Source organism: Pelophylax lessonae, assembly GCF_965119305.1.
Source record: "Pelophylax lessonae genome assembly, chromosome: 2".
In the NCBI taxonomy this organism is placed as follows: Eukaryota; Metazoa; Chordata; class Amphibia; order Anura; family Ranidae; genus Pelophylax; species Pelophylax lessonae.
Genome location: NC_138769.1, coordinates 13,191,863 through 13,211,209, shown reverse-complemented (window position 1 = coordinate 13,211,209; position 19,347 = coordinate 13,191,863). Strand labels below are relative to the sequence as shown.

Here is a 19,347-nt window from a genome sequence, read left to right as displayed (position 1 = left end):
AGCACAGGGATGGTGGGAACCCCTCATAATGGGCACAGCAGGTGTACAGACCCGGGAACTCAGCACAGGGATGGTAGGAACCCCTCATAATGGGCACAGCAGGTGTACAGACCCAGGAACTCAGCACAAGGATGGTGGGAACCCCTCATAATGGGCACAGCAGGTGTACAGACCCGGGAACTCAGTACAGGGATGGTGGAAACCCCTCATAATGGGCACAGCAGCTGTAGAGACCCAGAAACGTAGCACAGGAACGGTGGGAATATATTTATCCTGACTCCTCCGAAATTAAATTGGTCATTGGCCATCTATATTGAGTCTGATATTGAAGTGGACCTGTCCTCACAGCCATAGTCAGGGGTGGGTATACCCATTGATGCAGACTGTGCAGCTACACTTTGTGGAACCTAGGGGCCCATTTATATAAAAGTGGCTCAGATGAGGTCCATGACCTCTCCCACTGTCATGTAGACATGGACATGGCCTGCTTCTATCTAGCTGTCCATAGACAGGGAAGAGGTTGAATTTGGGACAATAGCGATTTGTGGGCCCCAACGTGGTTTCTTTGGTGCCTCTTTCCAGCACCAGCCATAGTAGGAGGGGTAAGTTGGTAGACATGATTGTATTATGGGGGTGGGGACTGTATAGGAGGGTAGGAGGGGTTGGTGCGGTTCTTGTTTTGTGTTATATGTGACATGTAATCATCCATCATCTCATCTCAGGTTGTTGCAACAGAGGAAGATCTGGTGCCGCCAAGTGAGATGATACCAGATCCTCGAGCGGACGGCCTGGACCCCACCATCGCTGGTCACCTGGTCTCTGTCCTCCATTCTCTGTCCCTCTCGGAAAAGGAGAAGAAGGTAAAAATCCTTGAAATCCTGCCTCCAGCCTACTCTTTAGTCTTGCATGGTTGTACCGGCTCCTCTACTGGACAGGAATTGCTTCCACTGATTTCACTGCACACTGTGAGCTTCTCAAACTGTGCAAGTCAGATAGAGTCCGCCTCATTTCTTGCTTGGAGGACACCCAGCATTATTATCTAGTCCTTTACTCTCCAGCCTGACTGTCCTTGGCCTGCCCCTTTCATTCATTGTATTTCAGTTCTTTCATTAAAGAGGAAGTAAACCCTCCTCTGTAACTTGTACCTATAGGTGATCCTATGATAAGGCTTACCTATAGGTACTGTAAATATCTCCTAAACATGCACCGTTTAGGAGATATTTACCTTACATGCAGCCAGTGACGTCACTGGCGCATGCGCTCTGAAGGAACGGCCGCTGGTGCCGTTCCTTCAGAGCCCCGTGCCGTGACCGTCGGCTCCTGCGCGCGTGCGCGGGAGTAACGTCACCGCGGCTCCGGCCAATCAGATGGCTGGATGCCGCAATCCCGAAAGTCGGCCTTTTGGCTAAGATCAAGTGTAGTATCTGTTCTTATCAGTGTTGGTATGGAACCGGAAGGTTAGTATCGGTGGTGGCCGAAGTTAACCGGGGCGCTCTGGGCGTAACTGGAGGACCGGAGTAGGCCAAACCAGAGAAAGCCGGATGGTTCCATTGCCTTCCTGATTTGAATGGGTCCGCCCCTGTCAGTTTGAAGGGAACGGGAAAGCCGGTTTCGCCAATTTTCCGGTTAGTACTGCTCCTGGATGTGATTGGTAAGGAATGGCGGATGGTGGTGGGGGAACCTTTCCTCCTGGGTTGAATCTGGCCTTGCAAAAGGCTTGTCCCCAGTTGAAGGCAGGTTCTCCCTAAGCTGTCTAAAATTTTGATGCCTCCTGATGGGATAGGGCTACACTGGGTCTGGCCTTTGGGCCGGGATAGAAAAAGCCCATAGTGTATGCGCCCCTGGGGTGGCAGCCCAGGGGTGCCTTAATTTCTCACTGGTGAGGGGCAGCTCGCTGTGAGTTTTTTCGGCACCTTGGTCACTGCACTATGCACACCTTTTTCGCACCTGCCTCTTGGGACAGGCCTTTTGGCTTGCACCAGAGGAATTTTTTATTCCGGCTGGAAGGCCTGCCTTGGTTCCTCACATGGCACCATAGCACTTTCCCCACTTCCCCTTCCCCCACTCTTTGTTTTGTTTGTCTCTTTTTTTTTGTAGTTTCGTCACCTGCACTGTCACCTTTGTTTTCTTTTTTGCACGAATTGTAGGGTGTGGGTCCTCGGGCCCTGCCTTGAGTCTTGGGAGGGGGTGGATATGGCCTTTTGGCTTAGTTCGCCCTCTCCCATGGGGTCTCCCTTCGGGGGAGCCCCACTTAGTACTCGGGGTGGGCTGTTTCGGCAGTCCTCCTGAAGAACGGGGTCAGTCTGGTTTCGGCCAGACAGACCATGAGTACCTCAAATCCCTGTCAGGAGTCTTGCGCCCCGGGGGATCGAGGTTCGGGTCCTACCTCTTCGGAGGGAAGACCATTTGTTTCGCACACCCTGTGCACTTTTTGTGTTCCTCACGCTTGTGTGTGTGCACTTTTTTATGCACCGGGTGAAGTCTTTTGAGTGTGTTTCACACGCTACGGGCTTAAAAAAAAAAAAAAAAGTCTGTGCCCCCTGGGAGTGGTCGCCCCAGGGGTGCTCTTCGTAACACTTGGGTGTGAGACCCCAATGTGTGAACCATCACATGGTCACAGCTCCAACAATTTTTCTGCACTGTGCCTTTTAGGGCTGGGCCTTTTGGTTAAAGTCTGGGGCACTCTTTGTTACCAGGCCTCAGGGTCCGGCCAGTGCACCATGCACAGACACTTATTTATTTTTTCCCCCACGTTTTGTCACCTTTCACTTTTGCATGTGTTTTCTTCTCACTAGGATGGAGGGTGTGAGTCCTCGGGCTTGTCTTGAAGTCTAGAGGGAGGATGTGTGACCTTCTGGTTCCTTCCTCCTCTGTCCCTGGGGGGGGGGTCTTTCTTCGGGAGAGCTCCTCAACCAAGTATTCGGGGTCAGCTTCAGCTGGACCAGAAGAACGGGGTCCGCCAGGCCTTCTAGCTAGGCAGATCATGTAAACTCTTTGTCCCTGTCAGGAGCCTTGCACCCCGGGGGATCAGGGTAGAGGTCCTACCCCTTCGGGGGGGTGGACAAAGCACACCCCTAAGTGCACTTTTTTGTGTGTGTTTCACATGCACCTTTTTTGTGTTCATTTACTGAGTTTTTTTGGTTGGAGGTTTTTGCACCACCGCAGATTAGAAAAAAAAAAAAAATATCCCACGCCATCGTCTTTGGAGAGCAGGGCGCTGGTTAGTAATGTACTCTCTGATGTAATTGGTGTGGAATGGGGGGCGGTAGGAGGGCCTTTTTCCGAATAGGTTGAATCTGGCCTTGAAAAAGGTTGTCCCCAGTTGTAGTCAAGGCTCTCCCTAAGCTGTCTAAATTCCAATACCTCCTGGTAGGGATGGGGCTGCACTGGTCTGGCTGACGACTGGGCTGTGAGAGATGCCCATGGTGTATGTGCTCGGCCAAGGGTGCCCTAATTCTCACAGGTGGGGGAGCTCATCTGGAGTTTTTGGGCACATTGGTCCCTGCACCTACACACTTTTTTCACACCGGGCCGGGCCTTTTGGCCCGGGACCAGAGGAATTTTTTTATTCCTGGTGAAGGGGTCTGCCAAAGTATTGCACTTTGGCACTTTAAGCACTTCTTCACTTTCCCACTTTTATTTGCGTTTGTATTTTCCTTTGTGTGTTTGTCACTTTGCACATATGTACTTTACTCACAGTGGTTAGTAGGGTGTGGGTCCTTGGGCCCACTCTGAAAGTCTTGGGAGGGGGTGGATATGGCCTTCTGGCTTAGTTCGCCCTCTCTCATGGGGTCTCCCTTCGGGGGAACCCCACCTAGTACTTGGGGTTGGTCTATTTCAGCAGTCCTCCCAGAGAACGGGGTCTGCCTGGTTTTGGCCAGGTGGACCAGTGAGTACCTCAGTCCCCGTCAGGAGTCTTGTGCCCTGGGGGATCAGGGGCAGGGTCCTTCTTCGGAGGAGGAGGACCAGTTGCACACCCTGTGCACTTTTTTGTGTTCTCACTTTCTGCACCCAAATAAAATTGATGTCCTTTTTTTTCCCCCCACAAACAGAGCTTTCTTTTGGTGGTATTTGATCACCTGTGCAATTTTTATTTTTTGTGCTATAAAAGACATTCTGGAAAAAAAAAAAAAAAATATATATATATATATATATATATATATATATATATATTTTTTTTTTTTTTTTTTTCACTTTCTGCTATATAACATTCCCAATAAAAAAAAAAACTAAAAATCAAATTTTTACATCATTTTAGGCCAATTTGTATTCTGCTACAAATTTTTTGTAATACAAAAATTGCAATAAGCGTATTTTGATTGGTTTGCGCAAAGGTTATCGCGTCTACAAACTAGGGGAAAGATTTATGTAATCTTTATTTATTAATTTTTTTTACTAGTAATGGCGGCGATCTCCAATTTTTAGCGGGGCTGCGACATTGCGGCGGACAGATCGGACCCCTAACTGGCATTTTTGACTATTTTGGGGGAACCAGTGACATTAAAATATTCACTGTTGCTGTACTAATGACACTGGCAGGGAAGGGGTTAACTCAGGGGCCATCAAAGGGTTAATTGTGAGCCTAGGGGGTGCTTTCTAACTGTATGAGGGAGGGACTTGTGGAATCAACACAGAGACCTGTGATCAGTGCTTTAAGTGGCCCAAAAGAGGTGCCGGTACTCTATTTTATAGCCTATACTTTTTTTTTTTTCTGACACCTTACTCCGACACCATCACCTTACTCCGACACCATCACCTTACTCCGACACCATCACCTTACTCCGACACCATCACCTTACTCCGACACCATCACCTTACTCCGACACCATCACCTTACTCCGACACCATCACCTTATTCCGACGCCATCACCTTACTCCGACGCCATCACCTTACTCCGACACCATCACCTTATTCCGACGCCATCACCTTACTCCGACGCCATCACCTTACTCCGACACCATCACCTTACTCGGACACCATCACCTTACTCCGACACCATCACCTTACTCCGACACCATCACCTTATTCCGACGCCATCACCTTACTCCGACGCCATCACCTTACTCCGACACCATCACCTTACTCCGACACCATCACCTTACTCGGACACCATCACCTTACTCCGACACCATCACCTTATTCCGACGCCATCACCTTACTCCGACACCATCACCTTACTCCGACACCATCACCTTACTCCGACACCATCACCTTATTCCGACGCCATCACCTTACTCCGACACCATCACCTTATTCCGACGCCATCACCTTATTCCGACACCATATGACATGAGACTATTCTAATATCAGGTTCACCATTCAGTCCTCACTCTATTCTGATATAAGGCCATCATGCTGTCATATAGGGCCTACACTATATTCTTACATGGGGTCATCACCATATTCTGATATAGATCCATCACTGGATTCTGACATGAGGTTATCATTATCACTAAATTCTGACCTTGGCGCCATATTGTTTTCTGGCATTGGGTCCATCCCCATGTTCTGACACAGAGCCATCACTGTATTCTGACAATCTATAAAAGGAACCTTACACAACCCTAAATACTCCAGATGAAAGCATACATTACTTTACTGGCACATATTACACTAACTGTGCATATAAAAATGTGGCACGACACGAGCATTGACAAATATTTAGGGATACATATACATTTACAAGCTCTGGATAACTTTGAGAGGTCAAATGCCAGGAACTAAGATGAAGCCAGGTTGGTTTTGGGCCTGGTAACTCACCTAATGTGCTGTGCTGGTGGCAGGAAGGATGGCAGGGCACTGACTGTGGTGGCACTGGCAGGCCAGGCAGGTGCTGTGGTGTATATTAAAAAAGAATAGCGCGCAAATGCAAAAGAAATTACTACCAAATCTGAAGAGAGTCCATAAATAAAAATGGGGGTTTGGTCCCACCATATGGCCATATCGTGCTCAAGCCCACTACTGCGTCAAAGTACCCCATTATCAGTGGGTCCTACACTATCCATGAAAAAGAGATGAATCCAGCCTTTCTAACCCTTGGAGACAACACTCCTTGCTGGGAAAAATGTGCAAATGCACTACAGGGGACTCCTCCTATATCCATTTGATGGTGGACACTGATTGAGTACAGGTGTATGTGGGGGGTGGGGAGGGCTGCTCAACCTCGATAGTCTGGTCAGACCGAATACATAATAAACAGGCAAAAAATTTGGGGGAGCATACCCATGTATTTCCAAAGCTGCTGCAGCTATGAACCAAAAGACATGTATATTAAAAAAGAATAGCGCGCAAATGCAAAAGAAATAACTACCAAATCTGAAGAGAGTCCATAAATAAAAATGGGGGTTTGGTCCCACCATATGGCCATATCGTGCTCAAGCCCACTACTGCGTGGTGGCAGGTGGCAGGCAGCTAGGGCACTGTGGGGTGACAAGCAGCGGCAGCCGGGCTTTACTTTCTCTGAGTCGGCAGGAGTCAGGACACCACCGCGCAGGACACTGCTGGAGGGGGTGGGGGATGGAGCACTGTTTAGGCGCGGAGGAATAAGTTCCTCCTCCGCTGTGAATGCTGGGGCGCCGGGCCGGGCGTATGACGTAACTGGTTGCAACCAGTGATACAGAGGGAAGGAAGCACAGCAGAGGCAGAGCGGTCAGCGGTGCGGCCGGCATCGATGTGGGATTTACTGTTCTGTCTGCAGAGCGGCGCCCCCTTTTCAACAGTGGAGCGGCCCTGCGTACCGGTACGCTAAGGGTGTATTCACATGTCAGCGTATTGATCGCGGGCAGAATCACTGCGATCCCGCCCGCGATCCGGTAATCATTGCAAATCGTGGGACGCATGTGCGTTGCCCGTGATTTGCAATAGCACCCCAAATGCTGTGCGATGTTGCCGCGATTTCCGCCTGCCGAATCGCGGTAACATCACGCAAAAAAAATCGCGGGACGCATTACGCTCCAAAGAAGCTCTTGTACTTTTTTGGGCATAATGCGTCCCGCGATTTTTTTTTTGCGTGATATTACCGCGATCCGGCAGGCGAAAATCGCGGCAACATCGCACAGCGTTTGGGGTGCTATTGCAAATCACGGGCAACGCACATGCGTCCTGCGATTTGCATTGATTTCCGGATCGCGGTGATTCTGCCCGCGATCAATACGCTGACATGTGAATGCAGCCTAAAAGGGAGAGGTGGCGGTACTCTCAACAGCTTTTTGCAGAAGTGGCGGTACTGAGTACCGGTGCGTACCGGCCCACTTAACCACTTGCCGACCCCCGCACGACTATCTACATCGGCAGTCAGCCCCTCACAGGCAAACTAACGTAGGGCTACGTTGCTTGCTTGTGAGGGTCTAGGGAGCGAGCGCGCACCGCCGGAGGCGCGCTCCCGCTCCCGCGTGGTCACGGACCCCCCCGCGCGTGTGACCAGTGGACCCGATGTCCGCCGGTCACTCGGCGATCGGCGGGGGAGAGGGAGAAAGGCAGGCAGCTTGTGTAAACAAGCCACCTGTCATTCTCCTCGCTGTAAAGACACTGATCACATGGATCTACTATGTAGATCCGTTGATCAGTGTCCTTACAGCTCAAGCCACAGCCAATCACAGTAGAAAGCACGCCCCTAGGGACACACACAGCCCCTCCCTCCCAAATAAAGTTAACCCCTTCACTACCAGTGTGTTTTTACAGTAACAGTGCATATATATAGCACTAATTACTGTAGAAATGTCACTGGTAACCCCAAAAGTGTCACAAATGTCAGTCAAGGGTCCGATCTGTCCGCCGCAATGTCGCAGTACCGCAAAAAAAATCGCAGATCGCCGCCATTACGCGTTAAAAAAAAAAACAACAAAAATGACAAAAATCTTTCCCTTTGTTAGTAAACGCGATAACTTTTGCGCAAACCAATCAAAATACGCTTTTTGCGATTTTTTTTACCAAACATAGGTAGCATAAAACAAATTGGCCGAAAATGTTAAAAAATTTTGATTTTTACATTTTTTTGGGGGGGAATTTCATATAAAAAAAATGTGAAAAATATTGCTATTTTTGCAAAATTGACGCTCATTTTTTGTTTATAGCGCATGATCAAAAAATCGCACAGGTGATCAAATACCACCAAAAGAAAGCTCTGTTTGTGGGAAAAAAAGGACGCCAAATTTGTTTAGGTACAGCGTCGCACGACCGCGCAATTGTCCGTTAAAGTCACGCAGTGCCGAATCGCAAAATACCCCCTGGTCGGAATGGGGGTAAAATCTTCCGGGGCTTAAGTGGTTAAAGCACTGCCTGTGATCCTAAATAGGAGGAACACAGGGGCTCTGTGTTCATTCCAGAGAGAACAACAGTCTGCTGTGTTTACAACAGCAGACCGCCGATCTCTCTCAGCAGAGAGCGATTGTGGGTGCCCGGTGGCAATAGTAGCTGCCCATCCCATGGATCAGCTGCCCCGCTGGCTCCCGCGAACCACTGTGCAGGGACATCGGTTTGTGCGGCCGAGCCAGCCTGCCGCAGTGAATCTGCGGTGGGCGGGCGGCAAGTGGTTAAAATAAAATAAGAAGTTGAGGGAGAGGAAGGACCCAAGGAGGGCAAAATATAAACAGATTAAATCTTTAGATTTCGCTCATGATCCTATCATGGAGGTCCTGTTTCTGGCAGTTTAATTTATGGAGTGACAACTGTCTTCTAACTGCCCTCCTGTGTTGTCACCCTGTCATATGCACCCCTGGTGGGCATGCCGACACACTTTGCACTGCCGTGGCCCACCATTAGTCTTCATCAGGAAGCCAGTGCAGCCGGCATGTAGGCAGGAAATGGGTGCAAGAGGCTGGAGGAGATCAGCAAAACTGAGATGGTGGAAGATTGAAAAAAAGTAAAAAATGATATTTTATGGATTTAATAACATTTTGGTTTATTATAGACGGAGAAAAGAGGAAATGACATCCAGCCTGGATTTACTATAAGGGAAGATGTTTGAGTCCGTATTCAGAAACACGTTGTTGTTATAAAGTATCAATATTCTGAATACATTGTTGCGGGTTTATTAAAAAAAGATAAAACTCCGGATAAAAACAAGTGGTGATAATTCTCCGGAGACGCCGTTCCCGGCTCTAGGATCAGTTATGAGGCTCCGCTGCGCTCTTTGATTTTCTGTCCCGATTATAAACTTCCATTTTATTTGCTGCGTTAAACTTTCCTTGCACTCGAGGTAAACCGTTCTTTTCTAATAAAGCCGACCTGAGAAATTACAGTATACGCAGGAACAGAGCCATCCCATTGTATAGCATTACCAATGTAAGGGTCATTCTTCCCACTGTTTTTTCTAGGTTTCCTGTTCCGGTACTCTGCCATATAAACAAGTCATGTCTATTAAATAAAGATGGCGCCTTTTAAGGGAAATTATACACTGCTCAAAAAAATTAAAGGAACACTTTTTAATCAGAGTATAGCATCAAGTCAATTAAACTCCTGGGATAATGATCTGGTCAGTTAAGTATTAGAGGGGGTTTGTTAATCCGTTTCAGCTGCTTTGGTGTTAAAGAAATTAACAACATGTGCACTAGATGGGCAACAATGAGACGGAATGGTTTTACAGGTGGAGACCACTGAAACTTTTTTCCCTACTCATCTTTTCTGAGTGTCTTTCACTAGTATTGCATTTTTGCTAGGGTCAGTGTCACTACTGGTAGCATGAGATGATACCTGGACCCTATAGAGACCCTATAGAGGTTGCACAGGCAGTCCAACTCCTCCAGGATGGCACATCAATACGTCCCATTACCAGAAGGTTTGCTGTGTCTCCCACCACGGTCTCAAGAGCATGGAGGAGATTCCAGGAGACAGGCAGTTACTCTAGGAGAGCTGGACAGGGCTGTAAAAGGTCCTTAACCCATCAGCAGGACCGGTATCTGCTCCTTTTTGCAAGGAGGAATAGGATGAGCGCTGCCAGAGCCCTACAAAATGACCTCCAGCCGCCACTGGTGTGAATGTCTCTGACCAAACAATCAGAAACAGACTTCATGAGGGTAGCCTGAGGGCCCAACGTCCTCTAGTGGGCCCTGTGCTCACTGCCCGGCACTGTGGAGCTCGATTGGCATTTGCCATTGAACACCAGAATTGGCAGCTCCACCACTGGCACCCTGTGCTTTTCACAGATGAGAGCAGGTTCACCCTGAGCACATGTGACAGACGTGAAAGGGTCTGGAGAAGCCGTGGAGAACGTTATGCTGCCTGGAACATCGTTCAGCGTGACCGGTTTGGTGGGGGGTCAGTGATGGTCTGGGGAGGCAAATCCATGGAGGGACGCACAGACCTCTAAAGTCTAGACAATGGCACCCTGACTGCCATTAGGTATCGGGATGAAATCCTTGGACCCATTGTCAGACCCTACACTGGTGCAGTGGGCCCTGGGTTCCTCCTGGTGCACAACAATGCCCGGCCTCATGTGGTGAGAGTATACAGCCAGTTCCTGGAGGATGAAGGAATTGATAGCATTGAATGGCCCCCACGCTCGCCTGACCTAAATCCAATAGAACACCTCTGGGACATTATGGTTTGGTCCATCTGACACCACCAGGTTGTACCTCAGTCTGTTCAGGAGCTCAGTGAGGCCCTGGTCCAGATCTGGGAGGAAAAACCCCAGGACACCATCCATCGTCTCATTAGGAGTATGCCCCAACATTGTCAGGCATGCATACAAGCACATGGGGGCCATACAAACTACTGAGGACCATTCTGAGTTGCTGCAATAAAATTCAGCAAAATGGACTAGCCTGCTGCATCATTTTTTCATTTTTGATTTTGGGGGTGTCTTTTAATTTCCATCAAACGATGTGGCATCCTTTCCTTCCTAACACATTACCCAGTCCATCCAGAGATGTATAGTAACGAAGTAGAACTACTTAAGTACTGTACTTAAGTACCGAAATGCGGTATCTGTACTTTCCTAGAGTAGAATTTTTTTCTCCTACTTCTACTTTTACTTCACTACATTTTTTCGATGATTTCGATACTTCTACTCAAGTATTTTTTTTTTGTGCTGCATAGTTACTCGTTACTTTTAAAAAAATTACCACTGCCAGAACAGTAGATGGCAGGTTGCATAAAGCTCAAAAAAATGTGTATAATGTCATTTGTAAATCAGCGCATACGAAAATAAAGGCTGTGTATAATAAAAGCTGCTATACCAAATCTTTCCAATAAAAAGAAAATATGAAACAAACAAATAAATGGTGCTACAGCGCTTAAAGTGCATCAAGAAACTACTAACAAACACAGGTTAATCATTTGAATAAATCATTTGAAATAATAAAAAACAATATGATGTTCAAACTTTTGACTTCTTTCTTTAATAACTACATAACACAGTACTTGTACTTCTACTTTCAGTACTTGAGTAGAAATTTTTTTTCAAAACTACTGGTACTTTTTACTTTTAGTACTTAAGTAGCAAATTTTTTGAAAAAACTACTTGCAATACTTAAGTAAAAAAAATGTTGAATACTTTAGTACTTCTACTTAAGTAACTTTTTCTGCGAACACTTCCACTTCTACTCAAGTCACTTTTTGATCGAGCACTTGTACTTTTACTCAAGTAGAAATTTCGAGTACTTTATACAAGTCTGAGTCCATCCCAGTATAGATCCTAACACATTACCCAGTCCATCCCAGTATAGATCCTAACACATTACCCAGTCTATACCAGTATAGATCCTAACACATTACCCAGTCCATACCAGTATAGATCCTAACACATTACCCAGTCCATACCAGTATAGATCCTAACACATTACACAGTCCATACCAGTATAGATCCTAACACATTACCCAGTCCATACCAGTATAGATCCTAACACATTACCCAGTCCATACCAGTATAGATCCTAACACATTACCCAGTCCATACCAGTAAAGATCCTAACACATTACCCAATCCATACCAGTATAGATCCTAACACAATACCCAGTCCATACCAGTATAGATCCTAACACATTACCCAGTCCATACCAGTATAGATCCTAATACATTACCCAATCCATACCAGTATAGATTCTAACACATTACCCAGTCCATACCAGTATAGATCCTAACACATTGCCCAGTCAATACCAGTATAGATCCTAACACATTACCCAGTCCATACCAGTATAGATCCTAACACATTACCCAGTCCATACCAGTATAGATCCTAACACATTACCCAGTCCATACCAGTATAGATCCTAACACATTACCCAGTCCATACCAGTATAGATCCTAACACATTACCCAGTCCATGCCAGTATAGATCCTAACACATTACCCAGTCCATACCAGTATAGATCCTAACACATTACCCAATCCATACCAGTATAGATCCTAACACATTACCCAATCCATACCAGTATAGATCCTAACACATTACCCAGTCCATACCAGTATAGATCCTAACACATTACCCAATCCATACCAGTATAGATCCTAACACATTACCCAGTCCATACCAGTATAGATCCTAACACATTACCCAATCCATACCAGTATAGATCCTAACACATTACCCAATCCATACCAGTATAGATCCTAACACATTACCCAGTCCATACTAGTATAGATATCCAGAGATGTGATATAGATATTGAGATGTGATTCGGGGTGATCTGATTGGTAGGGGAGCAGATTGTTGAGGAATGAATATTCTGTAATCATGGATGCCCAGGGAATGGTAAATCATTGGAACTTTTGTTCTTTTTAAAATTAGCTTTGATTTGAGGTGATGTTTTAATATTGTAACCAAAATATATGTGTGAACAATGTGAGTACTTTTTGTGTTTATAGTATGTTTCCAAAAAGTTCAGTAAAAGAATGTAAAAATAAAGAAATTAGGATTTTTCTCTTCTCCGTCAAATCCTTTCTTACCTTCTTTTAACAATGAACATTAGAGAAATTGTCATTTCTTATGGGATTGGTCCAGTGGTTGCAGCACAAATAACCTCTACACACCTTCTCATTGCTCAGAATCTGTATAACACCTTCATTGGACAAGAGCAGGGTGAGAAAACAGCGCCATCTACAGGGCCTCACCTGCTGCACTTCCACGACAAGACCAGGGAGAGGATTTACCAGGTGCAGGTGAGTGGACCGCACTACGAGTCCTTACAGCCAACACACATTTCAGCCACGCATTGCCAAAGTGCCGTGGATTATCTCTGTCCTCTATGCCATACGGTATGCTGGAGAAAATCTGAATTAACTTCCCAGAATCCTCCTCACACAGATTTTATATGCAGAATTTTATTTTATTTTTTTTTAATGAATTCTAGGTTTTTATACAGTGCTGGCAATTTAAACAGCATTTTACATAACGGTGTATTTATATAAAAAAAAAAAACTTGCATAACAATCCTCTCAAGTGCATGCACATTCATTTTTCCCACTAGATGGTGCTACATATCATGGGAAAACCCTGTGTTATTTTGCGCCATCTAGTGGCCAAATGCAGCATCTCTCAGTTAAATGCTGTCCACTAGATGGTGCTACGTATCATGGGAAATTCCTATTATATTTTGCGCCATCTATTGGCCCATTCAGTTTGTCCACTAGATGGTTCTATTAATCATAGGAAATGCCTATTTTTTGCGCCATCTAGAGGCCAAATCTCAGTTAAAGTGCATGCACATTCATTTTGTCCAGTAGATGGTCCAACGCCTTATAGGAAATTCCTTTGATATTTTGCACCCTCTAGTGGCCAAGTGCAGCATCTGTCAATTAAATTGAATGCACATTCATTCAGTCCACTAGATGGTGCTACAACCTAAGAGATTCCTATTTTTTTTTGCGCTGCCTAGAGGCCAAATCTCAGTTAAAGTGCATGCACATTCATTCTGTCCACTAGATGGTGGTACGCCTCATAGGAAATTCCTGTGATGTTTTTCACTCTCTAGTGGCCAAGTGCAGCATCTGTCAATTAAATTTAATGCACATTCATTCAGTCCACTAAATGGTGCTACAAATCATAAGAGATTCCTATATTTTAGTGCTACCTAGTGGCCAAATCTCAGTTAAAGTGCATGCACATTCATTCTGTCCATTAGATGGTCCTACGCCTCATAGGAAATTCCTGTGATATTTTGCACCCTCTAGTGGCCAAATGCAGCATTTATCAAATAAATTAAATGCACATTCATACGGTCCACTAGATGGTGCTACAAATCATAAGAGATTCCTGTATTTTTGTACTACCTTGTGGCCAAATCTCAGTTAAAGTGCATGCACATTCATTCTGTCCACTAGATGGTGCTGTGTCCTTTAGATGGTGCTACGTATCATGGGAAATTCCTATTATATTTTGCGCCATCTAGTGGCCCATTCAGGTTTTCCACTAGATGGTGCTACAAATCTTAGGAAATGGCTATATGTTGCACCATCTAGAGGCCAAATCTCAGTTAATGGACATGCACATCCATTAGATGGTCCTACGCCTCATAGGAAATTCCTGTGATATTTTGCACCCTCTAGTGGCCAAATGCATTATCTGTCAAATAAATTGAATGCATATTCATACAGTCCACTAGATGGTGCTATAAATCATAAGACATCCCTATATTTTTGTGCTACCTATTGGCCAAATCTCAGTTAAAGTGCATGCACATTCATTCTGTCCACTAGATGGTGCTATGTCCATTAGATGGTGCTACGTATCACGGGAAATTCTTGTGATATTTTGCGCCATCTAGTGGCCCATTCAGTTTGTCAACTAGATGGTGCTACAAATCTTAGGAAATGGCTATATGTTGCACCATCTAGACTAGAGGCCAAATCTCAGTTAATGGACATGCACATTCATTCTGTCCATTGGATGGTCATACGCCTCATAGGAAATTCCTGTGATATTTAGCACCCTCTAGTGGCCAAGTGCAGCATCTGTCAATTAAATTGAATGCACATTCATTCAGTCCACTAGATGGTGCTACAACCTAAGAGATTCCTATTTTTTTGCGCTGCCTAGAGGCCAAATCTCAGTTAAAGTGCATGCATATTCATTCTGTCCACTAGATGGTGCTACGTCTCATAGGAAATTCCTGTGATATTTTTCACTCTCTAGTGGCCAAGTGCAGCATTTGTCAAATAAATTGAATGCACATTCATACAGTCCACTAAATGGTGCTACAAATCATAAGAGATTCCTATTTTTTTTTGCGCTACCTAGTGGCCAAATCTCAGTTAAGGTGCATGCACATTCATTCTGTCCATTAGATGGTCCTACACCTCATAGGAAATTCCTGTGATATTTTGCACCCTCTAGTGGCCAAATGCAGCATTTGTAAAATAAATTAAATGGACATTCTTAAATGCACATTCATACAGTCCACTAAATGGTGCTGCAAATCATAAGAGATTCCTATTTTTTTTTGCGCTACCTAGTGGCCAAATCTCAGTTAAAGTGCATGCACATTCATTCTGTCCACTAGATGGTGCTAAATCTCATAGGAAACTCCTGTGATATTTTGCACCATTTAGTGGCCAAATGCAGCATTCCTTAGTTAAAGTGCATACCCATTTATTCTGTTCTCTAGATCAGTGTTTCTCAACCTTTCTTCAGTCGAGGCACCTTTTTGAAAATATATTTTTTAATTATATCTTTTTATGTGACAACACTGAAGAAATTACACTTTGCTATAATGTAAAGTGCAGCAATATCCACAAGTCTAAGTAGGACACCCAACGTTTGAGGTGATTTATTCTTACAAAGCAAATACACTTTTGCAAACTAGATCTGTCTAGTATTCCAATGTTTCTCTTCTCCCTCCGTTTTTCTCCATCACTCAGCTTATCTGATCCCAACGCTGATGGAAAGGGAAAGGGGAAGGGGAGGGTCAAACAAGGATGCTATGTAGGCAACTGACTTCCTCCTTATCAACTGATGATGCCATTGGTCGTTAGGACGCCGGCAGCTAGAAGGTTGTAATTGTGAACAATGAAAATCTGTGACTTTGTGTGACTAAACAGGCAGCCTTCATCCACACGCCAGCTTGTATACAATTTTTGGGCAAATTTTGGGCATTTTGCCAAGGCACCCCTGAAGAAACCTCAAGGCACACCCAGGGTTCCTGGGCACCCTGGTTAAAAAAGGCTGCATTAGATGGAGCTAGGTATCCATAAGAAGTTCCTGTGATATTTAGCACCATCTAGTGGCCAAATGTGGCATTTCCTGTTTGAAATTGAGTGTTGTCACATGAAAAGATAGAATAAAATATTTACAAAAATGTCAGGGGTGTACTTACTTTTTTGTGAGATACTGTATAACATTTGTTTGTTTGTTTTTTTCGCCATTTACATGTGCATGCACTTTCACTGGGCGAATTATTTAGATTTTTATAAATACACCTTATACAGTATAATGTGTGTATATATATATATATATATATATATATATATATATATATATATATATTAACATTCACATCAGTCCCTGATTTCTCAGTTTATTTAGGGTCCCGATTTCACATACTAGAGCCAATTCAGACAGGAATTGATTACCTTTCCAGCATGTCGTTTTGTAGTGCGGGAGGAAATCTATGCAAGTACAGGGAAAACATGCGAGCTCCATGCAGATAGCGTCATTCAAACTGAGGACCCCAGTGCTGCAAGACAGAAGTGCTAACCACTAAGCCACTATGCTGCCCATTTTGTGCTTTATTTCAGCTCCCAAAAACTCTGAGCCCCAACACAGTGGAGGAAACCATGCTGAGAAAACTCCCGATAGCTGAATGCCTCCAGTTCCAGCAACCGACCCCCGAGATCAACTCCCGAAGGCTGGCGCAGATCCACGAGCTCATGCACTACTGTAACACAGGTGAGTTCTGCACACAGAGGGTCTAGCACACAGGGGATCTAGCACACAGAGGATCTAGCACACAGAGGGTCTAGCACACAGGGGGTCTAGCACACAGGGGGTCTAGCACACAGGGGGTCTAGCACAGAAGGTCTATCACAGAGGGGGTCTATCACAGAGGGTCTAGCACACAGGGGGTCTAGCACAGGGGGTCTATCACAGGGGGTCTAGCACACAGAGGGTCTAGCACACAGGGGGTCTAGCACAGGGGGTCTATCACAGGGGGTCTAGCACACAGAGGGTCTAGCACACGGGGGGTCTAGCACACAGAGGGTCTAGCACACGGGGGGTCTAGCACACAGAGGGTCTAGCACACAGGGGGTCTAGCACACAGAGGGGATCTATAGCACACAGGGGGTCTATCATGGCCAACCACTGCACAAAAAAGATTCAGTTATGGGTGGATATTGCATGTTTTTTTTTTTAAATATTATTCACATTTTATTGTACAAAATGTCAAATTTTCTGCATTTTCGGACAGATCTGCCATCTTGGGAAGGCGTGACGCGGGCATTTAAGCTCCTGGCATTGGAGAGTCTGACCCTGACCGGGTTTGATGAGTTTGGGGAGCTGGAAGGCCCCGGTAAGATGTTGGGGGACGGCGGTCACATTCCCTGGGACGATCCGGCTGCATTTGCACGAGAAGTTCACCGAATATACAGTGTCAGGAAGATGTATGAGAAGGCGAATTCTGCGGGTGAGGGGCCGGGGTCACCCGGATTCTGTTTATTCCCATACTTTGTATTAATTGATGTTCTTATAACATTCTAATGCTGACAGCGGGAAGGAGAATGAGCGAAAATACGTCAACATGGACAGATGCAAGCAGTGACGGGGACATTCTCATCTTGGGGGGGGGGTTATAAAAATGTAAGTTGACACAATGTAATTTTTTAACGATCTGACAGCGATTCTCATTCTTCACCTATAGAGGGAGCCGGAGTACAAGATGTGAAATCAGCGGAGGCAGCTGTAAGTTTTATTTTAATTTAATCATTTTTAATATCAACACATAAGAATTGAATTATATTTCTGTATGTACAACCTGGAAGATTTATTCATATTATTTATATAGCGCTGACATATTCCATAGCGCTGTACTGAGCCAGTCATATCAGTCTCTGTACCAGAGGAGCTTACACTCTAATGTCCCCTCCCCCACAGTCGCACACTATTATTATTATACATTTATATAGCTCTGACATATACCGCAGTGCTGTACAGAGATCACTGAGCCAATCACATCAGTCTCTGTACCAGAGGAGCTTACACTCTAATGTCCCTTCCCCCACAGTCACATCAGTCTCTGTACCAGAGGAACTTACACTCTAATGTCCCCTCCCCCAAAGTCACATCAGTTTCTGTACCAGAGGAGCTTACACTCTAATGTCCCCTCCCCCACAGTCACATCAGTCTCTGCACCAGAGGAGCTTACACTCTAATGCCCCCTCCCCCCACAGTCACATCAGTCTCTGTACCAGAGGAGCTTACATTCTAATGTCCCCTCCCCCATAGTCACATCAGTCTCTGTACCAGAGGAACTTACACTCTAATGTCCCCTCCTCCACAGTCACATCAGTCTCTGCACCAGAGGAGCTTACACTCTAATGTCCCCTCCCCCACAGTCACATCAGTCTCTGTACCAGAGGAACTTACACTCTAATGTCCCCTCCCCCACAGTCACATCAGTCTCTGTACCAGAGGAGCTTACACTCTGTCTCATCCCCCACAGTCACACACTATTATTATTATTATTATTATACATTTATATAGCTCTGACATATACCGCAGTGCTGTACAGAGAGCACTGAGCCAATCACGTCAGTCTCTGCACCAGAGGAGCTTACACTCTAATGTCCCCTCCCCCATAGTCACATCAGTCTCTGCGCCAGAGGAGCTTACACTCTAATGTCCCCCCCCCCCCACAGTCACACACTATTATTATTATTATACATTTATATAGCTCTGACATATACCGCAGTGCTGTACAGAGAACACTGAGCCAATCACATCAGTCTCTGTACCAGAGGAGCTTACACTCTAATGTCCCCTCCCCCACAGTCACATAAGTCTCTGTACCAGAGGAGCTTACACTCTAATGTCCCCCACAGTCACATCAGTCTCTGTACCAGAGGAGCTTACACTCTAATGTCCCCTCCCCAACAGTCACACACTATTATTATTATACATTTATATAGCTCTGACATATACCGCAGTGCTGTACAGAGAACACTGAGCAAATCACATCAGTCTCTGCACCAGAGGAGCTTACACTCTAATGCCCCCTCCCCTCACAGTCACATCAGTCTCTGTACCAGAGGAGCTTACACTCTAATGCCCCCTCCCCTCACAGTCGCATCAGTCTCTGTACCAGAGGAGCTTACACTCTAATGCCCCCTCCCCCCACAGTCACATCAGTCTCTGTACCAGAGGAGCTTACAGTCTAATATACCCTCCCCCATAGTCACACACTATTATTATTAT

The 19,347-nt window shown here is 45.5% G+C and overlaps 1 protein-coding gene across 1 annotated transcript in view; it reads left to right on the top strand.

Annotated features, from left to right (window-relative positions):
* Positions 1 to 19,347, top strand: part of SPAG17 (sperm associated antigen 17) — a gene marked incomplete at its 3' end in the record, with an annotated part of 339,719 nt that overhangs the window by 203,163 nt on the left and 117,209 nt on the right. Inside the window, exons 11-14 of the mRNA XM_082247915.1 lie at positions 723 to 860; positions 12,987 to 13,100; positions 16,674 to 16,824; positions 17,345 to 17,560. Coding sequence (XP_082104041.1) covers positions 723 to 860; positions 12,987 to 13,100; positions 16,674 to 16,824; positions 17,345 to 17,560 — 619 coding nt within the window. The remainder of the gene's footprint in view (positions 1 to 722; positions 861 to 12,986; positions 13,101 to 16,673; positions 16,825 to 17,344; positions 17,561 to 19,347) is intronic.